The 26,871-nt window shown below is 36.8% G+C and overlaps 1 protein-coding gene across 2 annotated transcripts in view; it reads right to left on the bottom strand.

Moving 5' to 3' along the window:
- LOC114050150 (WD repeat-containing protein 64-like) overlaps window positions 1–26,871 on the bottom strand; it is a 172,956-nt gene that overhangs the window by 19,117 nt on the left and 126,968 nt on the right. For both annotated transcript variants that reach the window (XM_027871755.1, XM_027871756.1), the window contains 4 exons: window positions 19,382–19,418; window positions 17,101–17,249; window positions 4,282–4,387; window positions 3,392–3,450 (listed from right to left, as the gene is read on the bottom strand). In XM_027871755.1, coding sequence (XP_027727556.1) covers window positions 3,392–3,450; window positions 4,282–4,387; window positions 17,101–17,249; window positions 19,382–19,418 — 351 coding nt within the window. The remainder of the gene's footprint in view (window positions 1–3,391; window positions 3,451–4,281; window positions 4,388–17,100; window positions 17,250–19,381; window positions 19,419–26,871) is intronic.

Below are 26,871 nucleotides of genomic sequence, written 5' to 3'. Positions count from 1 at the left end.
CAGGACCATAGGATCATAGATCTAGACCTCGATGAGACCTTAAAGGCATATAGACCAACACTCTCATTTTATGGATGAGGAAGTTGAAGCCCATGGAGGTTAGGTGACTTCCCCATGTGGTGAGATTGAACCTGGATACTAGTTAGAACAACAGTTTGAAAGGCTGAGCTTCCTTAATGATGGAGTGAACCTTAGAAATGGGCTAGTAAGGCTATTCCAGGCGAACCCTATCAGGCAGAGAATAATGGACCAGGATTGAGGATAGAGACATTTCAAAGAGAGTAGTCATAGAGACCTCTAGGATAAGGACAGTTAAGCTATCTGCAGGGTGAATGCAGGATGATTTAAAAACTTGGGAGAGAGGTTGGGGAAAGACCTTCCTCAGCCAAGGTTCTTCAGATGGGGGCTTAGGCATAGAATAGGAATAGGGTTGCAACATCTTTCCAGTTGTGTCTGCCAATCTGCACCCAGCTTGTAGTTACTTTAGAACAAAGTTTCTGTACTTTGTAAACTATTCAGTTTTATACTTGATATTATTTTCTTGCATAGTTCCCTGGTAAAGCTCTTTTTGAAAAGTGCCAGCATTGTCTGTATGGAATTGGGGTTCATAATTACCCCGAAAATCCAAATGTAGAGGTGTCAGTGGTTGTCCCATTGGTAAGACCTTCCAGGGCTTGGTTACCTCTGAAGCAATGACATTATTAGAGAGAAATGAGACCTCATGTGGGTGTCAGCTGTAAGTGTTCTTCCTTTCTTGGCATTCCCTTATCACTCTCCTCACTTTCCAATCTGCGATCCTCACAGAAAAGATGGCTTCATTCTCCATGTCACAGCATTCCTGGGTAGAATCCATTATAGCCAAAAGATGCTTTCATTGAGAGCAGAGAGAATTTTGATAATACCAGTAGGGGCCAGAATAAGGGCTCTTTGTCCAAATAAACAGATCTTCTTAGGCATTCATATTAGCATTCCTACTAGGGTTTATATCACTTCATATCCAGAAATGTATTGTTCTCACATTCTTTTAATTCAGGTTTCATGTATCCCTTTGGCTACAAAGATTATAGTGACATCCCTCTTGAGTTCTTTTGTTTGAGGGGCTTGGTACCTTGGGTCCCCTCTTTTCCTGTTTGCTACATAAAGATACAGTCGTCTTTTTCCTTTCATTAATCCTCTCTTGTAATTAAATGTCCTGTTTTTCATATTCACATAGGCCAATTCTTACAGGCCCCTGTTTTGAAAAGAGGTTATTGATCCTACCTTCCATAGCCTATATTTATACAATGGAATAGCTTCATGTCACTAGTGTTAAAGGACAGGTCTTACTGTTTTACCTTGTCAGTTCAAATAGAGAGTTAAAAAAGAGAGCTTGTTTTTTTTTAACTCAATTAACATTTAAATATTTTAAAATTTTAAAATTAAAATAAAAAAAATTAACTTCACTCTTTGACCTTATACAAATCACTTACCTTTTTTGATTCTGTTTCCTATATTTACCCTATATATGTAAAGTGGAAAAAATACCTGATTGCTGTGAAAGTCAGAGTGATTTTATATATATATGGAACTAGTTTTTTAAAGCTATGAAGTATCATATTCACTTGCAAGATGGCATTATTGATTACAATAAAATTAATAATAAACCCATTTCAATACAACATCATCTTTTTAAAAATAACTTTTTGAAAGGCCCAAATCAAGATTTTCTCAGCATTTGGACAGATAAAAAACCTACCATTTTGTATCAGTACTGACTTGTATAACAACTGTTTTCTGCAAAAGGGCTAATTTTCAGATCATGTCTATGACAATTGTTTTATTTATTACAATTAAAAATTGAATGCTAGCTATTGTACCTAGCAGGGAAGCCTAATTTTAAAAACATTAGTTCTACTTATCACTATAGGTCAAATGCACTGACTATTTGTTTAGCTAACAGATTGTGCCTGCTTGGCATGGACTAGGTTTGGCTGGATTAAATGGGACACATCCCCACTGGGATAAAACGTTCAGGGACGGTTTGTCAAGTATTGGCCACGTATATGTGAAAAATTGGCAGGTGCTTAATTTTAGCACACAGGTATTGAGACTGGCTATTACGTGGAGCTGAGCTAGACAGAAGAAATATTTGATAAGGCAAGTTGGGTTTCAAATCTCATTCCCTGAGATACCTATTTGGTTGAAGTGGAAGCAGAGGCATGAACTAGATGACCTACATAAGTCCCTCTATGTTCTGTAGGTCTAGGTTTAAATACATAAAATGAGGTAATAAATTTGTAATGATTTTAAACAAAATAATGGATTAAAATACCTTGCTACTATTATGTCTTAATCTTAATGCTGTGAAAAAATATAAAACATTATCCCTCTGATACATATTGACTGTATGACCTTGAGCAAGTCACTTAATTTCTTAGTACCTTAGGAAACTCTTAAAGATTATTTGTTGCAGAAAAGTTGCATATTGGCAAAGATAGAGTTTTTTCTCTCTGAGAATTCCCCAAACCAAGGAAAACAGAAGTTTGGATGACAAAAATAACAAACGATACTAGTAATAATATAACAACAAAAACAACAACAATAATGCATCAATATTTATTCTAGTTCTAAAATTGTCATGCTTGTATAATTGACAGCTCAATAAAGGAGAAGTTAGTAATATAATATATAGTATTAGGCCCATTTATGTCTTTAAAACAAATAGCAGATACAAAATATCATTCTCTTCATTTTATTGCATTATAAATTAACATATAGAGAAGATAGAAAAACTGGTAATTCACTTGGTGGACAACTCAGCCTCTTGACTTTTTTCCTACCTATACCAGCAGACCATTGCTAAGTATCTTTTTAAAAATATATTTTATTTATTTTGTTAAATATTTCCTGATTACATTTTTAAAAATTAATATCTAGTTTAAAAATTTTTGAGTCACAAATTCTTTCTCTCCTTCCTACCCCTTCCCCACCCCATGAGTAGGCAAGCAATATGATATCAGTTATGCATGTGAAGTCATGTAAAGTATATTTCCGTATTAGCCATCTAACTATCTTTTGATGTATATATAGATTCATGTAAGACCATAGATGTAGACCTGGGATAAGCTTTATTAGTCATCTGGTTTGGTAGTTTCATCTTACAGATGAAATTGGATCCAGAGAGGCTGAATGACTTGACCAAAGTAATACACCAATTTCTGTCTTTTCAACTAACTTTTAAGCTCATTGAGGATCCAGACTGTGTTTTCTTTTGATAGAATTTAAACTCCCTGAGGGAAGAGACTGTTTCATTTTTGTCTTTGTCTACTATTTAGTACAGTTCCCAGCACATAGTAGGCACTTAATAAATGCTTGTTGATTGATTGATTCAAGAGCAAAAGTGAGTTCTCACCTTTTCATCATATGGAGGGTTCAGGAAGGAACCAATATTCCAGAGGATAACATGGCCTTCTGTATAGAATATAAATGTTTAGAGATTTAGACTCTTTAATTGAGTATTCTGTGGTTTCTAGATAAATACCATTCATACTGCCAATTTCCAAGGGCTCAGCTATTTAAAATGCTGAATAAATTAGAGGTAGAGGAGCCAGAAACAAAACTTCATAACAACCTGGATATGTCTTTTTCCTCTGAGCATAATTCACAAAGTGCCCACTTTCACAGCATCATTTTTCATGCCTCATTTATCATGAATGTCACTTTAATAGCTGAGAATGAAAAGCTTTTGGACAAGAGATTACATATGCAATAATTAATAGAAATTAAGAAGACCATTCCTTAAAGGAAATACAAATTACTAAAAAGATACTTGCCTTCTTATTAATTCTGACTTAGTTTAAATAATAGCTATGAAAGGCCAGCTATAAAAAGAGCAAGAACTAATTATCCCTTTCCCTTCCTCTATAATGTCACTGTTCCCTTCGTCAGTGTAGGTTTATACAGACTATTCCTTTTATGCTAAGGGAGTGATGGCAATTTGTACTCTTCACAACAATGTGGGTGGTTGGAAAGTAGCAATAGCCTTATTGTACAGATGGGAAAACAGAGAACAGTTTGCCTGAGATTATAGGGTCAATGGAAGAAGTAGGAATAAAATTACAATCTTCCGATGCTTGATCCTATATTCTATGTCTAGTACTAGAACAAGCAACCTCTTAATCTTGCCATTGTCCTAGTATATTTGATGAGATTATTTTTGTGACCATTTTTCTAACACATAAGTTATCATGATGCCCATGGATAGGTGGGTGAGGGAAACCCCAGAAGAGAGTGATCTCTTACCCATGTTTCCTGCAAGCAGCACTCTGGCACACACATCAGTGTGCAGTGTAGTCAGAGAAATTGCAGAGTGTTTTGTGAAAGGTAACATATCCTTCAGTAATTTCCCCTGAATGAAGAATAATATAAACAAAAACTTTGCTATGATTTTCTTCCTACAAAGCTTAAATTTGAAGTTAAATTTCTAATTATAAATAGAATACCCTGGGTATGTTTCTTATATCCAGACACTCCTTCAGCTCTTCTACCTCTGGGGTGAATTTTCCTTTAGAACCAAGCCAGTGAAAAAGGGAAGGAAAATGGCAAAAGATGCACTTTGAATATTAGCCTAATTGGTTACAGCACTCTCTGTCCCATTGTCTAAAACTCGAATTCTTAACCCGAGGATCATGAACTTTTTAAAAAAATATTTTGACAACTATTTAAATGTTATCAGATTCTGAAAGAAACTAGATGTTCTAAGGTTGTCTACCAAAACAAGCTCCAAATGGATTGATGATTTAGACATAAAAGGTGATATCATAACAAATTAGAGGAGCATGGAAGAATTTACCTCTCAGATGCATGGACTGGGGAAAAGTTCGTGACCAAATAAGAGATAGAGAGATTCACAGAAAGTAAACTGGACAATTCTGATTACATAAAGCTAAAACATTTTTTGCACAAACAAAACCAATGCAGCTATAGAAGAGAAGCAGGAAATGGGGGGGGGGCAGGAATCTTTGCAGAAAGCTTCTCTGAGAAAGGTCTCATTTTTAAGATATATAGAGAACTGAGTGAAATTTATAACAATTAGAACCACTAGTGAATTAATGAATTGTTAAAGCCTAAGAATAGACAGTTTTCAAAGGAAGAAATCCAAGATATCAACAGTAACATGAAAAAAATGCTGTTACTAATAATTAGATAAATTAAAATGACTCCGAAGTAATGCTTAACACTGATCAGATTGACAAAGTTGACAAAAAAGGAAAGTGACAAATGCTGGAGGGGCTATTGGAAAATAGGAATATTAATACATTGTTGGTGGAACTGTGAACTGGTCCAGCCATTCTGGAATACAGCTTAGAACTATGCCCCCAAAGCTATTAAACTATATATATACCATTTGATTCGGAGATATTACAACTAAGTATGTGCCTCAAACAGATCAAGGAAAGAGGAAAAAGACTCACATGGACAAAAATATATTGCAGCTCTTTTTATGATGGCAAAGAATTGGAAACTGTGAGGGTACCTATAAATTGGAGAATGGCTGAACAAATTATGATATAAGAATGTGATGGAATATTATTAAGGTTGAAATGGGTACATGATTTAAACATAAAGGGTGATACCATAAGCAAATTATAAGAGCAAGGAATAGTTTACCTGTCAGATCTATGGAGAAGGGAAGAATTCATGACCAAACAAGAGACAGAGAACATTATGAAATGCAAAATGGATAATTTTGATTACATTAAATTAAAAAGGTTTTGCACAAAGCCAATGCAACTGAAGTCAGAAGGAAAGCAGAAAGCTGGGAAACAATTTTTACAAACAGTGTTTCTGATAAAGGCCTCATTTCTCAAATATATAGAGAACTGAGTCAAATTATAAGAATACAAGTCATTCCCCAATTGATAAATGGGCAAAAGATATGAGCAGGCTGTTTTCAGAGAAAGAAATCAAAGCTATCTATAGTCATATGAAAAAATGCTCTAAATCACTATTGATTAGAGAAATGAAAATTGAAACAACTCTGAGGTACCACCTCATGCATATCATATGGGCTAATATGACAGAAAAGTAAAATGATAAATGTTGGAGAGGATGTGGGAAAATTAGAACACTAATGCATTGCTGGTGGAGTTGTGAACAGACCCAACCATTCTGGAGAGCAATTTGGAACTGTGCCCTAAGGGCAATCAAACTGTACATACCTTTTGATCCAGCAATATCACTACTAAGTCTGTATCCCAAAGAGAGCATGAAAAAAGGAAAAGGACTCACATATACAAAATATTTATTGCAGCTCTTTTTGTAGTGGCAAAGAATTGGAAATTGAGGGGATGCCTATCAATTGGGGAATGGCTGAACAAGTTGTGGCATATGAATATAATGGAATACTATTGTTCTATAAGAAATGATGAACAGGTAGATTTAAGAAAAACCTGGGAAGACTTACATGAACTGATGCTGAGTAAAGTGAGCAGAACCAGGAGAACATTATACACAGTAACAGCAACATTGTGTGATGATCAAGTATGACAGACTTAGCTCTTCTCAATAAGACAATGATCCAAGACAATTCCAAGACTCATAGAGGAAAATGCTATCCACATCCAGAGAAACTGTGGAGTCTGAATGCAGATCAAAACATACTATTTTCACTTTTTTTGTTTTTTGTTTTCTTTCTCATGGTTTTTCCCTTTTGTTCTAATTCTTCTTTCACAACATAGCTAACATGGAAATATGTTTAGCATGATTGTACATGTATGATCTATCAGATTGCTTGTTATGTTGGGGAAGGGGGAGGGAAGGGAGAGAGAAAAATTTAGAACTCAAAATCTTAGAAAAAAGAAGGTTGGAAACTATGTTTACATGTAGTTGGGGAAAAATAAAATACTATTCAGTGCAAAAAAAAAAGAAAATGAAAAATAGGACAGGAAGAGTAAAGAAATAATAAACAAGATGATTTCAGAGAAACCTGAGAAGTCTTGTATGAATTGACGCTAAGCGAAATAAGCAGAACAATTTATATAAAGACAACAATGTAAAGATACAGTTTTGAAAGACAGCAATTTTGATCAACGTAATGGAACCAACCATAGTTTTAAAGTACTCATAATGATACATACACAGATGAAACACGCACAGATAGAGAGCTGATGCAGATTGAAGCATATTTCTTTTTCTTTTTTGGACATAGCTAATGTGGGGAATTTGTTTTGCTTGACAATACATATTTGTAATGGGTTTCTTGTCTTCTCAGTGGGTTGGGGTGAGAAAGGAGGGAGGGAGAAAATTTGGAACAGAGAATAAAATAAAATTGAATTAAATATATAATTGATTTCTTTTGTAATCCTGTGAATTTTATTTTACACATTTAAAAACATTATTCTGAGGAACTGTCTATAGGTTTCACATGATTGCCAAAATTTGTCAGAGATGAAAAAAAAAAGGTTAGGAACAACTGTCCTCGAAGGTCCAGGTATAAGTTTTTATAAGCTAAATCTCTTTGCACTAGAAACTTGTACGAATGAATCACACACACACACACATTTATAATGCAGTGGTTAATGATATTTATAATTTCAGGCTTAGAAGCCAAGAAAACAGAGAGATAAAGAAACTTTTTAAGAACAGAGAGAAGTCTTTTATCCTGGGAAAAAACTCAGGGATTGTCAAGTGATAATCACTGTTAAGTGACTGTTTACCTAGGGTGTCCTGAAACATACCTTTAATATTAGGAAGGTTGTGAGAGTCTACTTTCCTACAGCTAGCCAACACTCATCTTTCTGAATTTGTGCAATTCAGAGTTGAAGGTTGCCTGTGGGAAAACTTCCTTCTTCTGCCCCTACTACAAATCTCTCATTCTCATTCACCTCAATCATAACCTTCCCGTGTCCTATGCAGCTCTGCCTTTCCCTTGTATCTTCTGAAACCTTTGTTCTATTGTGAACAAACTTCTGTGTTAGATCTTTCCCTTTCACATCTTCCATATTCTTGTACTCACAGAAACCTGATGTGGCAGGGCCAGCAAAACTAACTTCTGCAATGTTTCCTTTCATGTCAGGACTTGGCAGTATTGTACCATTTTGTATTTTGTATGTAAGTAAATCTTACTGCTTTTTAAAATCCTGTAACTACAAATACTATCTTTTCTCATTAAGTGTGTGTATGTGTATGTGTGTATGTGTATTTCATATGTATAATACACACATACACATTTATGTATAGCTATCTTAATGTATAGCTATATTAATAAGTAATCCCATTAGGATCTTTGAGTCTGGGAAGTTGATTCCTTCTCCCCTGTGGAATGTAAGTTAATATTTCATACATAAAATCTCATTAAAAATAAATATCTCTCTAAGGCCTTTAATTCCTAACTTAAAAAAACAACTCAAGGCCATTCTCCTGGCACTTGCCAGATAATTGGCATGCATCCCATAAGTGATAATTAATTAGTTATTAATTTTTATTAATGACCCCTTTTTTATTCATATAGCTATCACCTTAGTTGAGACCCTTATCATCTATTATTGCCTAGATTATTGCAATAGCCTCCTAATTGGTTTCTCTGCATCATAGGTTTTCCCTCTATTTCTCTTGATCATCCATACTGCTGTCAAAGTGATTCTCCTTTAGTGCAAATCTGACCATGTCATTCCCTCAATATCTAAATTCTAGTGGCTTCCTATTGTCTCTAGAATCAAACATAAACTTTTCAGTTTAGTGTTTTAAAACTTTCCAAACCTTTCCTGCCTGCTTGTATGCTATTTCCTCTTCTACATTCTGCATTCAGCCAACCTGGCCTTCTCTCTGTCCCTCACACATGACAATTCCCTCTCCCATTCCTCTGCCTTTTCCTAGAATATACTGTCTCCTCAGCTCCGCCTTACAGACTCTCTTTTCTTCAGGATTCAGTTCAAATATCACCTTCTACTTGAAGCCTTTCCTGGTTCCCTAAACTGTTAGTTCCTTCCATCTTAAACTACCTTCTATTTAACTACATTGTGTTTGTTTTTGTTCTCTTTATAGTTATTCTGTACATATATATATATACATATACACACACATACATATACATACATATATAATATATATGTATATATGTATATTTTTGTTGTCTTCTCCAAGAATGCAAGTTCTTTGTGAGTGTGAATAGTTTCATTTATTGTATATAGCATAGTCCTGAGAACATAGTGAACACTTAATAAATGCTTGTTAACTGGTTTGTAATAACTTGGACTCAAATGTCTCCATATTACCCAACATAAGAGATAAGACTGTCCACACACACGTTTATACACACACACACACACGCACAAACACATGCGCACACATTAGCCAACCTTTGGTAAATCAGGGAGCATTCCATTTTCATCCTCTTATCCTTTCAACCAGTTGCTATACTCAGAGCCCTAAAATCATAGATCTGTAAGGAGAGGTAGTTGATAATGCCTTCTTTTCTACCAATCACCATCCTGAAAAAGGAGGTACTTTCTCTAGAATACATCAGAGATAGGAATTTTCTTATATAAAAAGTCTGGGAAGCCATACCATACCACCATATGGAACCACCATACCACCGCAATCTGGGGAATTGCCATATCATCACTCCAGTCTGGATATAGATTTGAAGGCCCACAATATCCCATTTCCATCTCCAGTCTGCTGTAAATAATATCTTTTATTAAATCTCTATTGGACATGTAAATCTTGTTTATCAGGCTCCTTTTCCCCTCCCTAGAGTGGACATAGGGTTTCCACATAATCATTCATTTAGAAAGGCATTTGGCATCAAATGAAGAAATTGAAATGAGCAGGCAAAACTGATTATCTCTTTAAACTCAGGAAACATTCCAAATGCTTCATTGAGAGACCCTAATATTTTTGGCTGCCCCTAGAAGGTACTCTATCACTGACCAAGCTCTCCAATAAAATATGCAATCTTTTTCATGACTCTAATACACTGGGCCAGGAGGATATATACTCCTTGCCCTTCATTGCTGTTCACAGATCTTCATCCTGCTGCCATTACTCTTCTTTCGAGATTCACTCCATCCAAATACATCACTCCATTTAGATCTTAGTGGCAGCCATCTTCCAGTTTCCAGATAATTTTCTTTCTTTCTTCAAGTTCAGTAAATAGTCCAGTTTTCATCTTCTCCTATCCCATCCCTTTTCTCATATTTGGGACTTTAGCAAACATATTGACATCACTTCAAACACCACAACCTCCCAGTTCCTTAATTTCTTTAACTCCCATGACCTGTTGCTTCTCTCCACCACAGCCACACAGAGCATTGGTCACACCCTTGATCTCATTATCACTCACAAGTGTTCCGTTTCAGTGATCAGTCAATCAGCAAGAATTAAAGACCAATTATGTTCCAGAAACTGCTAGGTGCTTCAGGTACAAAGATGAGGTCCTCAAGGACCTTACATTCTATTGAAGGAAATAATATATGCATATATATGGATTGCACAAAATAGAAGATGATTTTGGGATGTGCCCTAGCAGCTGGGGCTGGTGATAAAGACTTCATGTAAATGGTGGCATTTGAACTGATTACTGAAGGAAATGAGAGATCTTAAGAGATAGGGGTGGAGAGGGAATTCTAAAATTCCTTTATCTAATGGTAGCTTTCTATCAGTCTATCTTTGCCTATGCTTCATTCTTCCTAACTTATCATTCTCTCTTTGATCTCCATCCTACAACATATTCTCAGGTTCTGGCCTTACTTCCCTATTTTCCTAATCTTGATCGTATGTTTCACCAGTCCAACTGCATTCTGTTCTCTACTCTTGAATCCCTTGCCTTTTGTCCCTTTACCATTCATACCTTGTCAAGCCACAGTCTGGTTTACTTCCACCAACTACCTTCTCTACTTTTACTCATTCTGCTGAATGATACTAGGGAATCCTAGGGAATGCTGCAAGGCTTTGACTCCTAAAGACAAGATCTAATCTTGGATTTCCTGTACATCCATGTGACAGTGTTACATAGTCAAAAGAAAATAGACTTGAAATCAGGAAAAACCTTGAGTTTCAATTTTGCCTCTGACACTTACTATCTTGGTTTCCCCTCAGGGTCAGTTTCCTTGTCTGTAAAAGAGGAATAACAAAAACTATAGTAGCTTCTTTACAGGGTTGTTAAGATCAAATGATGTGATGTATATAAAACACTTTGTAAACCTTAAAGTAACTGTATCAATGTCAGCTATTAATGTCCTAAACTATAAATCCATTTGGAGGCCATTTGGTTCTAAAACAACTGAAAATAGCACTTTCTTTTTATGAAAGGCACATTTTCTTCTTCACGGTAGAAGCCATAGTGATGGAGTTACCATCTCCTCCTGCTTGGCTATAGGATCTTGTTCCTTCTATGGAAAAATTAGGATCTTGTCTGAGTAGGCAATGACAAATTGGTCCAAGAGTTCTCTTGCTTCTTTGTTAATCAGGTGTTGAAACATTGGCTACCTGTTACCCATCAAAGTGGCATATCTTATTTGAAATGTTCATATTGAGTGTGAACAGTTATCTTCCATTCATCTCTAACTGTGATTTAAAATATATCATAAGCCCTTGGCAAAGTTCAGCTAATTATAGATTTTTATCCTCCTGAACTTCTTGTTCACATGTCGGAGATTAATGGAAATTGATAACTCATTCGATACATAGAGGAACAATTTTCCCTGCTTAGGAATGTAAAATGAAATGGAGTCTTTGATGATGACCGTGATGGTCAGATGAATCTCTTTCATGGATTCTGAATATACTCATGCACTGAGGAGCACTGATGTTCATGCTCTTTCAGGACATTAATCCAGACACGGTGGAGTGAAGTATCTAGCAAGAGATCAACTGGACAGGCATAGATGTGGTACAGAGGAAGAGGCTCCATACTTGCTTTACTGAAACTACTGGAAATGCTAAGATTCCTTTAGACTCTGAGCTACCTATCTTCAGAGTGGAATCTTGAATCAGCTTCAGGGCTCATATAAATGTTTGAGGAAGCTACATCAACATAAGCTATGATAAAGGTATGTGTATGCTAACTATTGAAGTTCAAAAACTACTTCCACTATAGCCATATCTGTTACACTAAGGACATTCTTTCATCTTGTGCTGGTCATACCTTCAAGACAAGGGTTGGCCTTCTTTTGTAACCACCTGTTCTAGAATATTTCTTTCATTTGAGGGATGACTACTTTTTTGCTTGGCCATTGGAAATATAATCCCCTAAGGTTCCTGAATTAGCAATGTTTTCTCTTGCTCTGGCTCTGCACCCAAGACACATCTTTCTGGATGTGTAACCATGATAAGAGGCTCACTTTTGCCCTGATAGTCTTCCCCAGGACTCTGGCAGACTCTTCTTTTTTTGCTCAGAAATCACACGCAACTGTTCTTGTTTTTCTAAGCCTTAATGTTATTGGGTTGGTAGGTTTTTAATTACACTTAGTTCATGCAAAAAAAAATTGGGGGCATCACATCAGAATCATAGGCCTTGCCAAGTTTGCTATTATTGCTGTAGCCTTGAAGATTCAAGTTTTTTACTGAGTCCTAACTGACTAGGATCCAAGCTTGACTATCCACCCAAAAAGTTATTGGCACTGAAAAATTGGAAATTAATGAGAAGATTGACATTGATTACAAGAATTTCTACAGAAGTTTAACCAATGTAAACCAATTTCTATACTGAAGAGAACAAAAGAGCCTAAGAATGCCTTAGCAAACTTGACTTACTTGCCAGTGAGAATGGCAGGCAAGAGTAAATGCTAGTTTAGAAAATAAACTCATTTGTAAATTCTTATAGAGAAGGATAGTAGATTATTATGAGCAACATTGCTTCTAAAGATATTGAGAAACAGAAGAGGGGCAATGATTTAAAGAAAATTTGGCAAAATACCCCAGCATCATCTGGTAGGCATTTAAGGATGAAATTGAAAGAAAGACAACAAATTCATGAAAGATGGAAATGATCTGCAAATATTTTTGTAACAAACTATTTTCATTATCAAGGGTAGTAGAACCTGTATTTAAACTCTAACATCAGTAGCATTGAAGAAGACAAAAATGGGAAGAACACCAGAAGTAGATCAAATATACAGAGGGGTTCTGTGATAGATTTTGAAGGAATTGAGAGATCAATTCTCAATATTTACAAAAATGCCAAAAATGTGGGGAAAAATATTGACCACTATAAGAGAAAGTCTGTGAAGAGAACATACACGCTCACTTTTCTATCTATAGAAAAATTTTTGAGAATAATGTATACATATATTGCTGTACTTGCTAAGAGAATGGATATTCCTTAATAAGAAGGCATTCCTTGATAAGGTTTTCACATTTAAGTGTTCATTATTGACCACATCTTTACTGTTACATAACTGACTGCATGATATAGAGACTATTAGGTCCTACCATGATATAAAAAATGCTTGGTTTAATAGTATAAAATGCTGCCTTAAAAAAAATTATCTTTCAATAATGTGCCTCCCATGCGTGTGCCAAAATTATGTAATATTCTTTTAAAGATATAACAACTAAAAACATTTTTGCTTGATGACCCTTAGATCATTGATATCAACTGAGGGAGAAAACATGGGGGTGTTGGCCAAAATTGTTAATGTGGAGACAATCTAGTGCAAAATTCAAGTTGAATAGTAATTCCCTCTAGATGGTGAAGTCCTCTGAATGCTTTTCTTTGTAGATAACATTGTGCTGGTTATCTCATATCCTAGAAGAGAGATTCCCAAACTTATTTGGCTTACTGCCCCTTTTAAAATAATTACTCAATGCCTCCCCCCGGAAATCTACTTTCTTTAATTCTTTAGGGGTTTTTTAAAAGATTCACATCATTTCTAAAATATAAAATATTTTTTGAAATGATACATCTTAAATTTAATAATTTATTGTAAATTTGTGGATTTTTTCCTGCATTGAAATTTTGATGACACAATATAGCATCATGTAACTATATAATATTGTATTGTAAACAAGTCATTACCCGCACATATTCCTGCCAATGCATTCTGTATTTCCTGACAATGCATGATACACTTGCCTGCCAACACTTGCTTGTTAAGACCTGTTGGCAAACTTGACCCCTGATCCTTTATAACTTGCATTTTCTGTGTTTATTTGGAAAATAATGTAACTCTGTTACACAACAGATGAAACATGTATGAACAATTTTCCAAACTTCTCTTCTCTTCTTTCCTTATGCTTGCACAGCCCTCTTATTTTTATTCAGTGCCCCCCAGTTGCACCAGAGGCTACCACCCCCCACCCCGATCATTCTAACATCCCCCAGGGAGTGGTATCACCCACTTTGGGAACCTCTGTGGAACATTACAGTACCTCCTGAGATGCATAATTATTCTAAGTTTGACTTAACTACCGACAGAGGAAAAAACAAATGAAATAGCGATGCCTATTGTTTAGACTATTATATTAATTGTTTAACCACTGGGTAGCATTGATAGTTACTTGCCAATCCTGTCCAGCTCAAAGGATCTGGATCCTGGGAAGCCCCATATTCACCCTTGTGGTTTGTGTGTGCCCCACTAGGAGGAAGAGTAAGTGTGATGCTCTGTTTTTCAGAACTAGAGACCTTCTGTTACTTAGCTCTAAATCTTTCTGTGGGGTAGCATCAACTAGTTGTCAAGGCATGTGTGTATTTAAAGAATTACACAGTCAGATTTTAGCCCTTTAACCTCTACCTACTAATGAACCCAGTCCTCTTTCTGAATTTATTATATTTTAGTGAGTGGTAGTCATATAACCTCAGTACAATGTAGTTTACATAAGAATAGACAATCATGCTCAGATATTATATGTGACAGGTTTTTTTAAGCATAGAATTGATAGGCAAATAGTACATAAGAAGGAACTAATGTGTAACAAAGTAATAAGATATCTATCAAATCATTGTGAACCCATGATTCTTCCGCAATCTAGGAAGTCCCCCACACTGTACAGAATTGCTCCAACCATGAGTTCTAGGGAGTATGTTATTTGAATTTATTTAGTTCCCCATTGCTTATCCCCTTCCAGTGGGCAAGGAGTACCTAATTAATGTTTGATTCACCTGTGAAAAAGGCAGAAACCCTGGAAGAATTCTGGACCCAGGGCTTACAACATGGGAAATGGACTTGAGATCCAAGTGAACTTACGAGTAAACAAATTCCATGACCAATGATATTTTCTGATCTCATTTGACTGTCTTGTTGCTATAGGCACCTTCAACATCTTCTAACTGAAGCTAGTTCAACTCCAAGGACAAGTGAGTGGACCCAGTAGCTCAACCCAACTAAAAAACACCTCCTGTCACCAGTACTGTCTTAGTGATCTCATCCAGTTTTTGACTCTGAATGTGGCATTCCTGGCTTCCACTGTGTGTCTGCCCTCACTTCTTGTCATCACCTGATGTCAAATCTCAGCATCTCTCTCCATCAGGGTAAAGGAAGGACATCCAGGGAAAGGGATACTATGTATCCATTCAGCAAGCATATGTTAAATACATACACACACACACACATGTACACATACATACATATGTGTGTATATAAGTATACCTATATGTATGTATTGTGTGTGTGTATATATGTATATATACATATATATACACACATATATGTATAGGTATGTGTGTGTATCACTGTTCCATATAGCACTGTTCCATTTTCTTAAGCACATGCTATATATGTAAGGCACAGTTTTTAGCTTCTGGGGATATAAAGACAAAAACAATCCTTGTCACAAGAAGCTTACATTTTATTAGGGGAAACATACTATATAGGTAAATGCAAATATATATACTACATATATACATATATATATATATATATATGTATACACACAATATATACAAAATGTGGTCTGGGAAAGCATTAACAAATGAAGGGAATAAGAAAATCCTCCAGTAGGAGGCACACCAGTTAAATCCTAAAGTAAACTAGGGATTCTGAAAGGTGGAGGTAAGAAGGGAATTGTGCAAAGCATTGTACAAAAGCATAGAGGTGGGAAATAAAATGTTTTGCACAGAGAACAGAAAGTTAGGCCAATTTAACTGGATTGTAGAGTATGTGAAGGCAAGTAACGTGCAATCGTCTTAGTAAGGGTAAGTGGAAATCAGAGTGAGAATGACTTTAATTGCTAAACAGAGGAGCTTGAATTTGATTTGAAGTTATAGAAAAAAACATTGGATTCTAGAGCAAGGGAGTGACATGGTCAGATGTGCTTTAGGAGTATCAATTTATAGTTGGATGGACTACCTGTAGAACTCTTTCATCAGGGAGTATGTGTGCACATGCACATAAATATATATATGCACATATATATGTGTATATATGTGTATCACAAACATATGCTGGTATACACATGTGTATCTTGGACATACACTTTAAATGCACAGTGAGTCTTTGAATAATTGAAATTGAGGATCACCCAAAGGGCAATGGAATGGCTCATGGTAGGCATAAATGGATTATAAACAAGAAACTAAAAAGAAGATGTGTTATAAAGGCTGTCATCAAAGAAATGCATAAATGAAAAAAGAATGTAGGCTGTTCATGTCGTGAGAGCAGATGATAACAGATGGCCAGCATAAGTTCTCCATTAGTATCCTTGTATGTCAAGAGAGCTTGAGGAAGGTCCGTTGCATATTGATTGGATGAACCCCCTCCCTCATCCCCATGGTAAATTAATAGGAAGACTTGTCAAGAGATGTAAAAGATGGGAAGACATGGATAGCTTTCAATCTGCTTCACTAGAAGTAATCCCTACAATCAATGAGATCATAGATTCATTTAAGTATTGTGTGTTTGATGAACATTGTTTTTCAGTTATGTTTATATGGGAGATTTACGGGGTGGGGGAAGGGTGTATTTCATTTTACAAAATGTTCTGTGTTTAATATCTAGATGCTAAGCATCAAATAATGTCTTTAAAAAAAATTTAGGGAACACTAGAGTACTCTGGCATACTTGAGCAGTCTTGGTAAATGCCTAATGGAAGAGTCACAAAATATGGCCTATTATTCCTTGAAAATATTTTTTCCACCTCAAATGATTCTCATTATAAACAAATGATATGCTATAACCTTACCTGCATGCTCCATATTCGAAGATGTCCATCCTCATGAGCAGTGACCAAGACTGGTGGTGGGTGTTCAGTTAAGAGGGTACTTGGTAATATAGCTGTGTCATTTTTTTGCCCTGCAATTGTCTCTCCTTTTGTGCCACCTGAATGCTCTCCTGTTGACTGACCTAACAGATTGCTATGGTTATTGCAATGTTTAAGACCTTAAACTTTATCTAATAGAGGAAGGGAAAGAAGGTAACTAGAAAACCAAAGCTAGATATCTTGCATTCTTTGCCCTGGAATTTTTCTATTAGAGGTGAGTAAAGAGGTCCAAAGAACCCCACTGGAATAACTGATCAATTCATTTTGGATCAATTTAGAATATAAAAAGAGGAGAAGCTAGAAAACAAGTCCTGTTACAAATACCACAACATATGAGCACTAACCCTGTCCATTAAGAGTATTTTCATCCTTGTCTCCAGTTACCAAATTCTGTTGCTTCTATCTTCCGTAACTTTCACATATATCCTTTTATCTTTATTCATGCAGTTACCACCCAATTTCAAGTTCTCATGACCTCTTGCCTAGATTATTTTAATATCCTCATAATCGTTCTCCTTGCCTCAAGTTTCTCCCCACTCCTAGCCATTCTTCCTACAACTGTCAAAGTGACTTGCCTAAGTCAGTTCTGACCATGTCACCCTGCTCACCCCATCCCCAGATTTCAGTGGCTTCCTTTTACCTCTTTCGTGGGGCATTTAAAGTTTTCTAAAATCCAGCCCCCTTTTCAGTATTACATATTACTCCCCTTCATTAACTCTACAGTCTAACCACTGTTGTTCTTATTGATCCTCACATGAGATACTCCCTGTCTTCTATCTTCATGCTCTTTTTTTTTAAGGCAATTGGGGTTAAGTGACTTGCATCACAAGTCACACAGCTAGTAAGTACATGCTCTTTTCTTTTCTTTTTTTTTTTTTTAGGCAATTGGGGTTAAGTGACTTGCCCAGGGTCACACACCTAGTAAGTGTGTTGAGTGTTTGGTCTGAGGCCGGATTTGAACTCAGGTCCTCCTGACTTCAGGGCCAGTGCTCTATACACTGCGCCACCTAGTTGGCCCGCATGCTCTTTTCAATGGCTGTTATCTCCCACGTCCAAAATATACTCCCTTCTCACCTCTACCTCTTGGAATATTAGATTTACTTCAAGACTTACCTCAAGTGCCACATTCTACATGAAGCCTTTCCTTAACTCCCCTTTCTCCCCATTGATCCTAGTGATTTTCCTCCATCCCCATGGTTACCTTGTGTTAATTTTATGTATGTTTCCAAAAAACATATCTGTCGCATGCCACCTCTTCCACCAGAATGTAAGATGCATGAAGGCAGGAACTATTTGGTTGTCTTTATATCCCTAGAACCTAGCACAGTGTCTGGCATATAGTAGGTACTTAATAAAAGCTTGTTGATTGATTGAAGTATTGGGGTAGAAGGGAAAGGATTGAGAAAAAGAAGAGTAGTACTGTTTCAAGTTGGGTTTCATTTTCTAGAAACAGCATATGCAAATACAATGCAACTCTAGAAATATATGCATGGTTACATTGCGTGATGGAATAGGTAGTACTACACAGTTCTCCTCATCATGTTACTGGCAAGGTAAACAAGAAGTAGTATTGGACCTAGAATCAAGAGAAATCTGGATTTAGATCCTTTCTTTTATACTTCCTAGTTGGGTAACCATGGAGAGACAAGTCACTTAACCTCTCTCAGCCTCAGTTTCCTTATCTGTAAAATGGGAACAATAATACATATAGGAGCTAGCTACATTGCAAAGCTATTGTTAAATACAAGGAGATGATGTTGACAATAGCTAGCATTTATATATCGCCTACTATGTTCCATGTACTTTACAAATATTAACTCATTTGATTCCCACAAACAACCTTGGGAGATGGGTGCTATTTTTACAATTGAGGAAATTGAGGCAGATAGGTGTTAAGTGATTTGCTCAAGGTCACACAGCTAGTAAGTATCTGAGGCCAGATTTGAACTCAGTTCTTTCTGACTCCAGATCCAGTACTCTATCCACTATACCACTTAGCTACCATAATTTATGTAAAGCATTTTGCAAACTTTAAAGTACTGTATGAATGTAAATTATTATTACTAAGAAAATATTTTCAAATCATTTTCACCTGGTGGCAAACTCCACACCCCACCTCACACATCCCGGCTCCCCCACTCCCTTTCCCTCAGTTGTAAAAGGAATTTTCTGTTTTAAAGGATAGTGGTCATTTCATTCCTACCTTTAGTTTCAGCTTCATATATACTTGATTTACTTCCCTAAAATGAGAGGGGGAAAAATATAATTTTCAGTGGGAAAGCATAGAACTTAAATGTAGTAATGTCATGTAGGTTATGGGCCCAGGACTTTAGTTTTTTTCAAAGAGGGAAAAAGAAAACAAAACAGCCAGTGGGACAGAAGCAGCATGCTTGGGTCCTGGCATTGTTTCCTACGTTAAGACTTGATTAACGGGGCAGTTACAGGGCACTGGGCAGCTATAGGCTTCTGAGACAAATGATGACTGCATGTGGCAGGAGAAACCAGAGTGAGGCCACTGGTAAAGGGGTAGATGGGAACAATCAGAACAGGAATCAGTAGCCAAACCAGTTTTCAGGAGAGGAACCAGACAAGAAAAGGAGAGTGGAGAAACTGCTGGTGGAGGAAATAGCTGTTGATGGTGGCTAGAGGAGCATTGGAGACTGGGAGATTGCTGGAACCAGGTAAAGAAGTTGCTTGAGCCATCTAGACCATTCATACCTCATTAATTTCAAGCTAAGCATGGAATCTCTTCAATTTTTTTAGATACATGTTGAAAAAAAAAAGGGCAAGGTGAACCTTGAAGAGGAGAAAGGAACTAGCTGGGAAATCCAACTTCTGAGTTCCCTAAATAGTTGGACATTAACTTTTTGGAAAGTTTGGTCATAAGTCTTTACCTTGCATCTGCAGCTCTGCTTGGTCTCAACTCTATGGAACAAGAAGCCCCTGTGCAATGAGTACCCTCTGGTGTCTCCTCCCCACCCCCAGTTTCCTCTTTTTTCATTGTCTTCCTCTTTTAGGTTGTAAGTTCTTTGAGGCTTTCTTTCTTTTTCTTATTTGTTTCTCCAGCACTTAGCACAGTATGTCTAAGTAGTAGGTTCTTAATAAACATTTATTGAATTGAATTGGAATAAATGGAACAGTCTTGAAAAATGGCTGTTAGTTTTGTTTTTGTTTTTAAACTGGGTTTGGGGCTTGACTCTAGAAATAAAACATTTAGGGCTGCCTGGATGTAGAAGCTACTGGTTCCCAGACTACATAGTAGCTACTTTAAGATATTTGGGTTTTTCCCCCCTTCTATGATTAGGAGTATAGAACTGTATACAGTTAAGCTCTTTCAGTGTGATTGGTCTCTAAAACTCAGCAGTGAAGAAGGCAAAGTTTCTCAATGGATGAGGGCCCCATAAGTCTTCCCTGGGTACCCTGTTTGAGCCTATCTGCCAGAGAGGGAAAGATGTACAATTCCATAATGCTTTCCCCATTGTCCCCTCATCTGAGCCTGTACCCACATAAGTTCCTCTCACTCTTCCAGCTACACCATACTACCTGAAGCTCTGATATAATTCTACCATTAGGCATATTGATAAGCCATCTGAACTAATTTGTCTCTCTTTTTTTTTCATTTAAAAATATTTTATTTGTTTTAATCAACGAAGATCCTCTTCACTCCACTTGCCAATTGAGAACACAAGAAAAATGAAACCCATTACAAACATGTATAGTCAATTAAAACAAATTTCTGCATTGGCCTTGCCTAAAAAATTACTTGTCTCATTCTTCTTTCTGAGGCCTTCGCCTCTCCATCAGGTGGGTAGCATGTTTCATCATTAGTATAATAAGAGTTCAGCACAATAGTATTCCATCCCATTTTTATATCAAAACTTGTCTATCTATTTGCCAGTTTATGAGTACCCCCTTTAGATATCCATTTTTGCCACTTCAAAAAGAGCTATAAAAATTTGTGTACATTATTAGAGTTTGTTTTGCTTAGTTCTAATCCTTGACTTAATCTACCCAGCCTCTAATTCCTCCTACTCCCCTCTTCCACTTTCTCTCCCATTTCCTTATTGAGCAAAATGTATTTCAGTACCCAGCTGTGTGTGTCTATTCTTCCTTCTTCTGACTAGTTCAGATGAGTGAGGTTCAACTGTCAGCCACTCCCCCTCATCCCCTCCTTATTTATATAGATGTCTAGTTTTGCATCCTGATTATATGATAACATTTTCCCTAAACTTTCTTTTCAAACTTCCCATCCCCTTGGTATATTGCTCTTCCCTTCTCTTTCCATTCTTAAGATCATCAGGACATAACTGAACTCATCCAACACCTTGTCTAATTGAACCCCCTCGATGAACCCTTTTAATGTGAATGTTTAGAGAGTACATATATTCTCCATATTTTAATGTAAACAGTATTTCCTTGTTTTAGTCCCCTATTATTGTTCATTAATGTTTACTTTTCATATTTCTCTTCATTCCTGTGTTTGAACTTCAAAAGTTTCTCTAAACCTCTAATCATTTCATCTGGAATGCTTTGAAGTCCTCTATTTTGTTAAAGATCCGTTTTACCCCTCGTAGCATCGTAGACAGTTTTTCTGGGCAAATTGTTCTTGGCTATAAGACCATATCCTTTGCCTTCTGGAATATCATATTACAAGTTCTCTACTCCTTTATGGTTGTGGCTCCTAATTTGTGTGTGATCCTGACTATGGCTCCTTGGTACTTAAATTCTTTATTTCTGGATGCTTGTAGTATTTTTTCTTTGACCTGGAAGTTCTGAATTTTGACTTTGATGTTCCTGGAAATTTTTCATTTTGGGGTTTCTTTAAGGAGGTGACCAGTGAATTCTTTTTCTACTTTGCCTCCTGGTTCTAAAAGGTCTGGGAAGTTTTCCATTAAGATTTCTTGAAATATGATGTCTAGGCTGTCTTTTGGGACTCAATGATTCTTCATTTTTTTCCCATATGAGTTGTTTTTGCTATAAGACACCTTATATTTTCTTCTACTTTTTTCTAGTCTTTTAACTTTGTTTTTAATATTTCTTGTTGTCTCATTGAGTTATTGGCTTCTATTTGGTCCCTTTTAATTTTCAGAGGGTGCTGATTGGAGAAAATGCTGTTATCTCTTGTGCTAAACTGTTAATTCCTTTTCCAATTCTTTCTTCCATAGCTCTCATCATTTCTTTTTAATTTTTTTCTTCAAGTGCTCTAATTTAATATATAAAAAACATTTTTAACTCTTAAAAAAAAACTCTTGCTTCATTTCTTACAGAAATCCTAATTGAATTTGTGCCCAGCTGTGTCTTTCTCTAAAGTAATATTTGTAGATGCTTCGGAATCATTCTCTTGTTCTGCATTTATGTCACTGCCACCATAATCATTCATTGTTGTGGGGTTCTTTTTATTGTTTACCCATTCTTCACGTCTGCTTCCTAACTTCAGATTTGATGTTAGGGCTGGGCTCTGAAGTACTGCTGAAGGGAAGGTCTGGGCTGGTGCTGTTGCTGCTTTCTTGGGGGTATTGAATATTGTGGTATTCCAGGATCTCAAAGACAGGCTAGGGACCTGAGTACTTCCTGAGTGGTCTGATCCAGATCAAAGTCTGAGTGCTATACTGCCCCGGTTTGAGCTCTGCAAGTTCTTGACCTGGGTTTGGGTCTGGGTAAGAGTGGACTGCTATTGGATTCATCTCCTGTTAACCAGCTAGGAAACTCAGTTCCTTTAAAGAGGCAGAATTGTAGGCTCCTGTTTGGTTTGAGATTTCTGCCTTGATTATGCCTCGGAAGACTGCTAGAAGTGAGACCCTGCTGTACACCTAGGGTTTGAGCCACACCATTTCTGCTGGCTTCTGAACTTCCTCCTTTCTTGGTATACCACCCAGTGTCTCCCTATCCAAGAATACCACCCCCCTGTGCAGGTCATTTTTTTTACTCTGCCCTGAATCTATAATCCTGAAATATGTAGTGGGTGAAAAAGCTGCAACTTGTATCTGTTCCCATCTCAGGCATAGGTCTGATGGTGCCAGGTATGGGTCTGGTACCTCCTCTTGCCTCTTTGATCTGGTGCATTTTCTAGATCTGTTTGGAGAAATTTTTGGAGAGGAACTCACTGCAATACATGCTTTCACTCTGTCATCTGATCTCTGACTTGAACCTATTTCTTAATGTTTAACAAACTACTATCCTATCATACTCTCCCCATCCCATTCTGAACCCCTCTAGTTCAAATCTCATTTTCTGTTCCTCCTGCTTCCTTAATCTCATCTCCTTCAACTCAACTTCCACAATGTCCCACTTCACAGGTACCCACCCTTTCCACAGTGCTTTCTGGAATGCCTATTCATAGGTAACTGATTTGCTTTCTTACTCCCTCCAATTTTTGGATTTTACTGAGACCCGAATCCCTCCTGATAATAAAACCTCCTCGGCTGCTGGGTGAACTTTTACTCATACTCTCTGAGACTCACTGTTTAAGGTGGGGGAGTTGGAATTCTCCTTGCTCCCCATTTCTATTTCAAGACTTTCCCTATGTTACTATCACTCAGTAACCTCTTCTCCTTAGAGATTTGCTTAATCAATATTTACCACCCACTCAAAATTCTGGTAGCTATTATCTACCAACCTCTAAGAAATTTGCCCTCTTTCCTCAATGAGTTCAATGACTGGCTAATAGTATTTCTTCATCAGTTCCCACCCTTATCCAGGGAACATTAACATACATATTGTTACTCCTTCAAATAAATCTAACCTCCCATTTCCTCAATTTACTCATTTACCATGACCTACTCTCCTCCACCCCACTGAAGCTACACAAAGAAATGGACATACCCTTGATTTTGTCATCACTCACAACTATTTCACTTCAATGTTCATGAACTCTGAAACTCACTTATCTAATCACAATCTGTTCTCATTCTACCTCTTCCTGTCTTGCAGTCCCATACTATTATTTGTCCTCACTGTGACCTTCAATCCTTCCACTACTCATTTCTCAGGCACTGCTTTGAACCCCTGAACTGGCTACCACTCTGCTCCCTTTCCCATCTTGAATCCTTGGTGAACTAGTTCAACTCTACACTGTCATCTTCTCTTTAGTTCCTTACCCTTTTATTACTAATCATGTCTTGCCAAGCCTCAAGCCTTGGATTATTCCCACCATCCACTGCCTTTGTTCTCAACCCATTTGATTGAATGAAGTTGCAGAAAATCAAGAAACCTTGCTAAGTGGGCACACTACAAATTTGTTACAATCCCAAATGGGCCCTTTCTATAGCACAGCAGTCCTTTTACACATCCCTAATTGATTCACTATCTTAGCACAGGAGCTCTTTCAAAACTTTTCATCTGTCCTTAGACGTCCTTTGGATTCCATTTTTTTCCCCTCTCACTCACATTGCTGAATGCCAAGAAGAGGATTTATATTTGATCCTAGAAGTCTTAGGAGCTACTAGAATGAAATGGCATGGTCACATCTGTGCTTTGGGAGGAACAGTTTGACACATGAGAGGAGGATGGACTGAAGTGGGGGGAGACTTGAGGCAGAGAGACTAACCAAAGGTTATTGCAGTAGTCCAGACATAGGGTGATGAGGACTTGCACCAGAGTGGACATCCTTCTTGACCTGTCTTCAGCCTTTGAGATTGTCAGTCTCCCTCTTCTTCATTTTTATTTTATTTATTTATTTTTTGGTGAGGCAATCAGGGTTAAGTGACTTACCCAGGGTCACACAGCTAGTAAGTGTCAAGTGTCTGAGGCCAGATTTGAACTCAGTTCCTCTGACTCCAAGGCCAGAGCTTTATCCACTGCACCACCTAGCTACCCCAGTTTCCCTCTCCTTGATACTCTAATTCTGCTTTATACCTGCTAGCCAGCCTGATTTCAACTCCACAGAACAAGATGCCTCTCCCAGCATAAGCTCATCATTTCTAGACTCACCACTGTGCTGCTCAAGCCTTGATTGCTACCACTTCACTCAGCCTCCTGTCCTCTCTGATTGGAGGGCTTGGAAGAACTAAAAACTTACAGACCCCAAGAACTAGCTCTGAAAACAGCAACATGAAAAACTTGAATCTTGTGATAGTGCCCCTTCTATCCCAGGAGCAGAGCCCAACTTTTAACATAAAGAAATAGGCTGGAAAAAATGAGTAAACAAGAAGAACAACAAAAAAAGAATCTGACCATGGAAAGTTACTGTGGTGACAGGAAAGAGCAAAACACAAACTCAGAAGAAGATAACAAAGTAAAAACAACTACATCCAAAACCTCAAAGAAATATGTGAATTGATCTCAGGCCCCAAAAGAATTCCTGGGAGAGCTCAAAAAGGATTTTAAAAATCAAATAAGAGAAGTAGATGAAAAATTGGGAAAAGAAAATGAGAGTAATGCAAGAAAATCATAAAAAAGAATCAACAGCTTGGAAAAGCACAAAAAAGTGTGAAGAAAATAACAGCTTAAAAAACAGAAAAGGTAAAAGAGGCACATAAATCCACTGAAGATAACAACTCTTAAAAAGCAGAACTGGCTAAATAGGAAAACGATATACAAAAATTCACTGAAGGAAAGAACTCCTTTAAAAAGTAGAATTGAGCAAGTGGAAGCTAATGACTGCATGAGACATCAAGACATCAAAAACAAAATTGAAAGAATGAAAAAAGAGAAAAAAAGATGTGAAATATCTCATTGAAAAAGCAACTGACCTGGAAAATAGATTGAGGAGAGATAATTTAAGAATTATTAAGACTACTGAAAGCCAAAAAAGAGCCCAGACATCATATTTCAAAAAATTATAAAAGAAAACTGCCTTGATAGCCTCGAACCAGGATAACACAAGATTTAGCAGCTTCTACATTAAAGGATTGGAGGACTTGCAATGTGATATTCTGGAGGGCAAAGGAGCTAGAATTACAGCTAAGAATCATCTACAGATTGTGATGGAATACTATCGTGTTATAAGAAACGACAAGCAGAATGTCTTCAGAAAAACCTGGAAAGACTTACATGAACTGATGCAAAATGAAGTGAGCACAATCAGAAGAACAGTGTACAATATTGTATGATAATCAGCTGTGAATGACTTAACTATTCTCAGTTGTGATCCAAGACAATTCCAAAGGACTTATGATGAAAAATACCATCTGCCTCCAGAAAAAGAACTGATGGAGTCTGAATGCAGATTGAAGAATACTTTTTTTTTCCTTTATTTTTCTTGATTTTTTTTTTGGTCTGTGTTTTCTTTCACAACATGACTAATATGGAAATATGTTTTGCATGATTGCACATGTATAATCTATATCAAATTGCCTTCCTTCTCAATGAGGTGGGAAGGGAGAGAAGGAGGGAGAGAATTTGGAACTCAAAATTTTAAAAAATGAATGTTAAAAATTGTTTTTACTTGCAATTGGAAAAAAGTTAAATATTTTTTAAATGCCCTTTGCAAGAACCTGTATATAAAATATTTATAGTAGCTTTTTAAATTGGTGGCAAAGAATTGGAAAGTGAGTATGCACCCATTAATTGGGGAATGGCTAAACAACTTATGATATATGAAGGTGATGGAATATTATTGTGCTGTAAGAAACGATGAAAGGGAAAGTTTCAGGAAAAACCTGGAAAGATCTGCATGAAGTGATGCAAAGAGAAATCAGAACCAACAGAACAATTTATACAATAACAACAATATTGTAAAGATAAACCACTTTG

Source organism: Vombatus ursinus, unplaced genomic scaffold, assembly GCF_900497805.2.
Source record: "Vombatus ursinus unplaced genomic scaffold, bare-nosed wombat genome assembly UNPS02014798.1, whole genome shotgun sequence".
NCBI classification, from domain to species: Eukaryota; Metazoa; Chordata; class Mammalia; order Diprotodontia; family Vombatidae; genus Vombatus; species Vombatus ursinus.
This window is presented reverse-complemented; position numbering and strand designations above follow the sequence as displayed.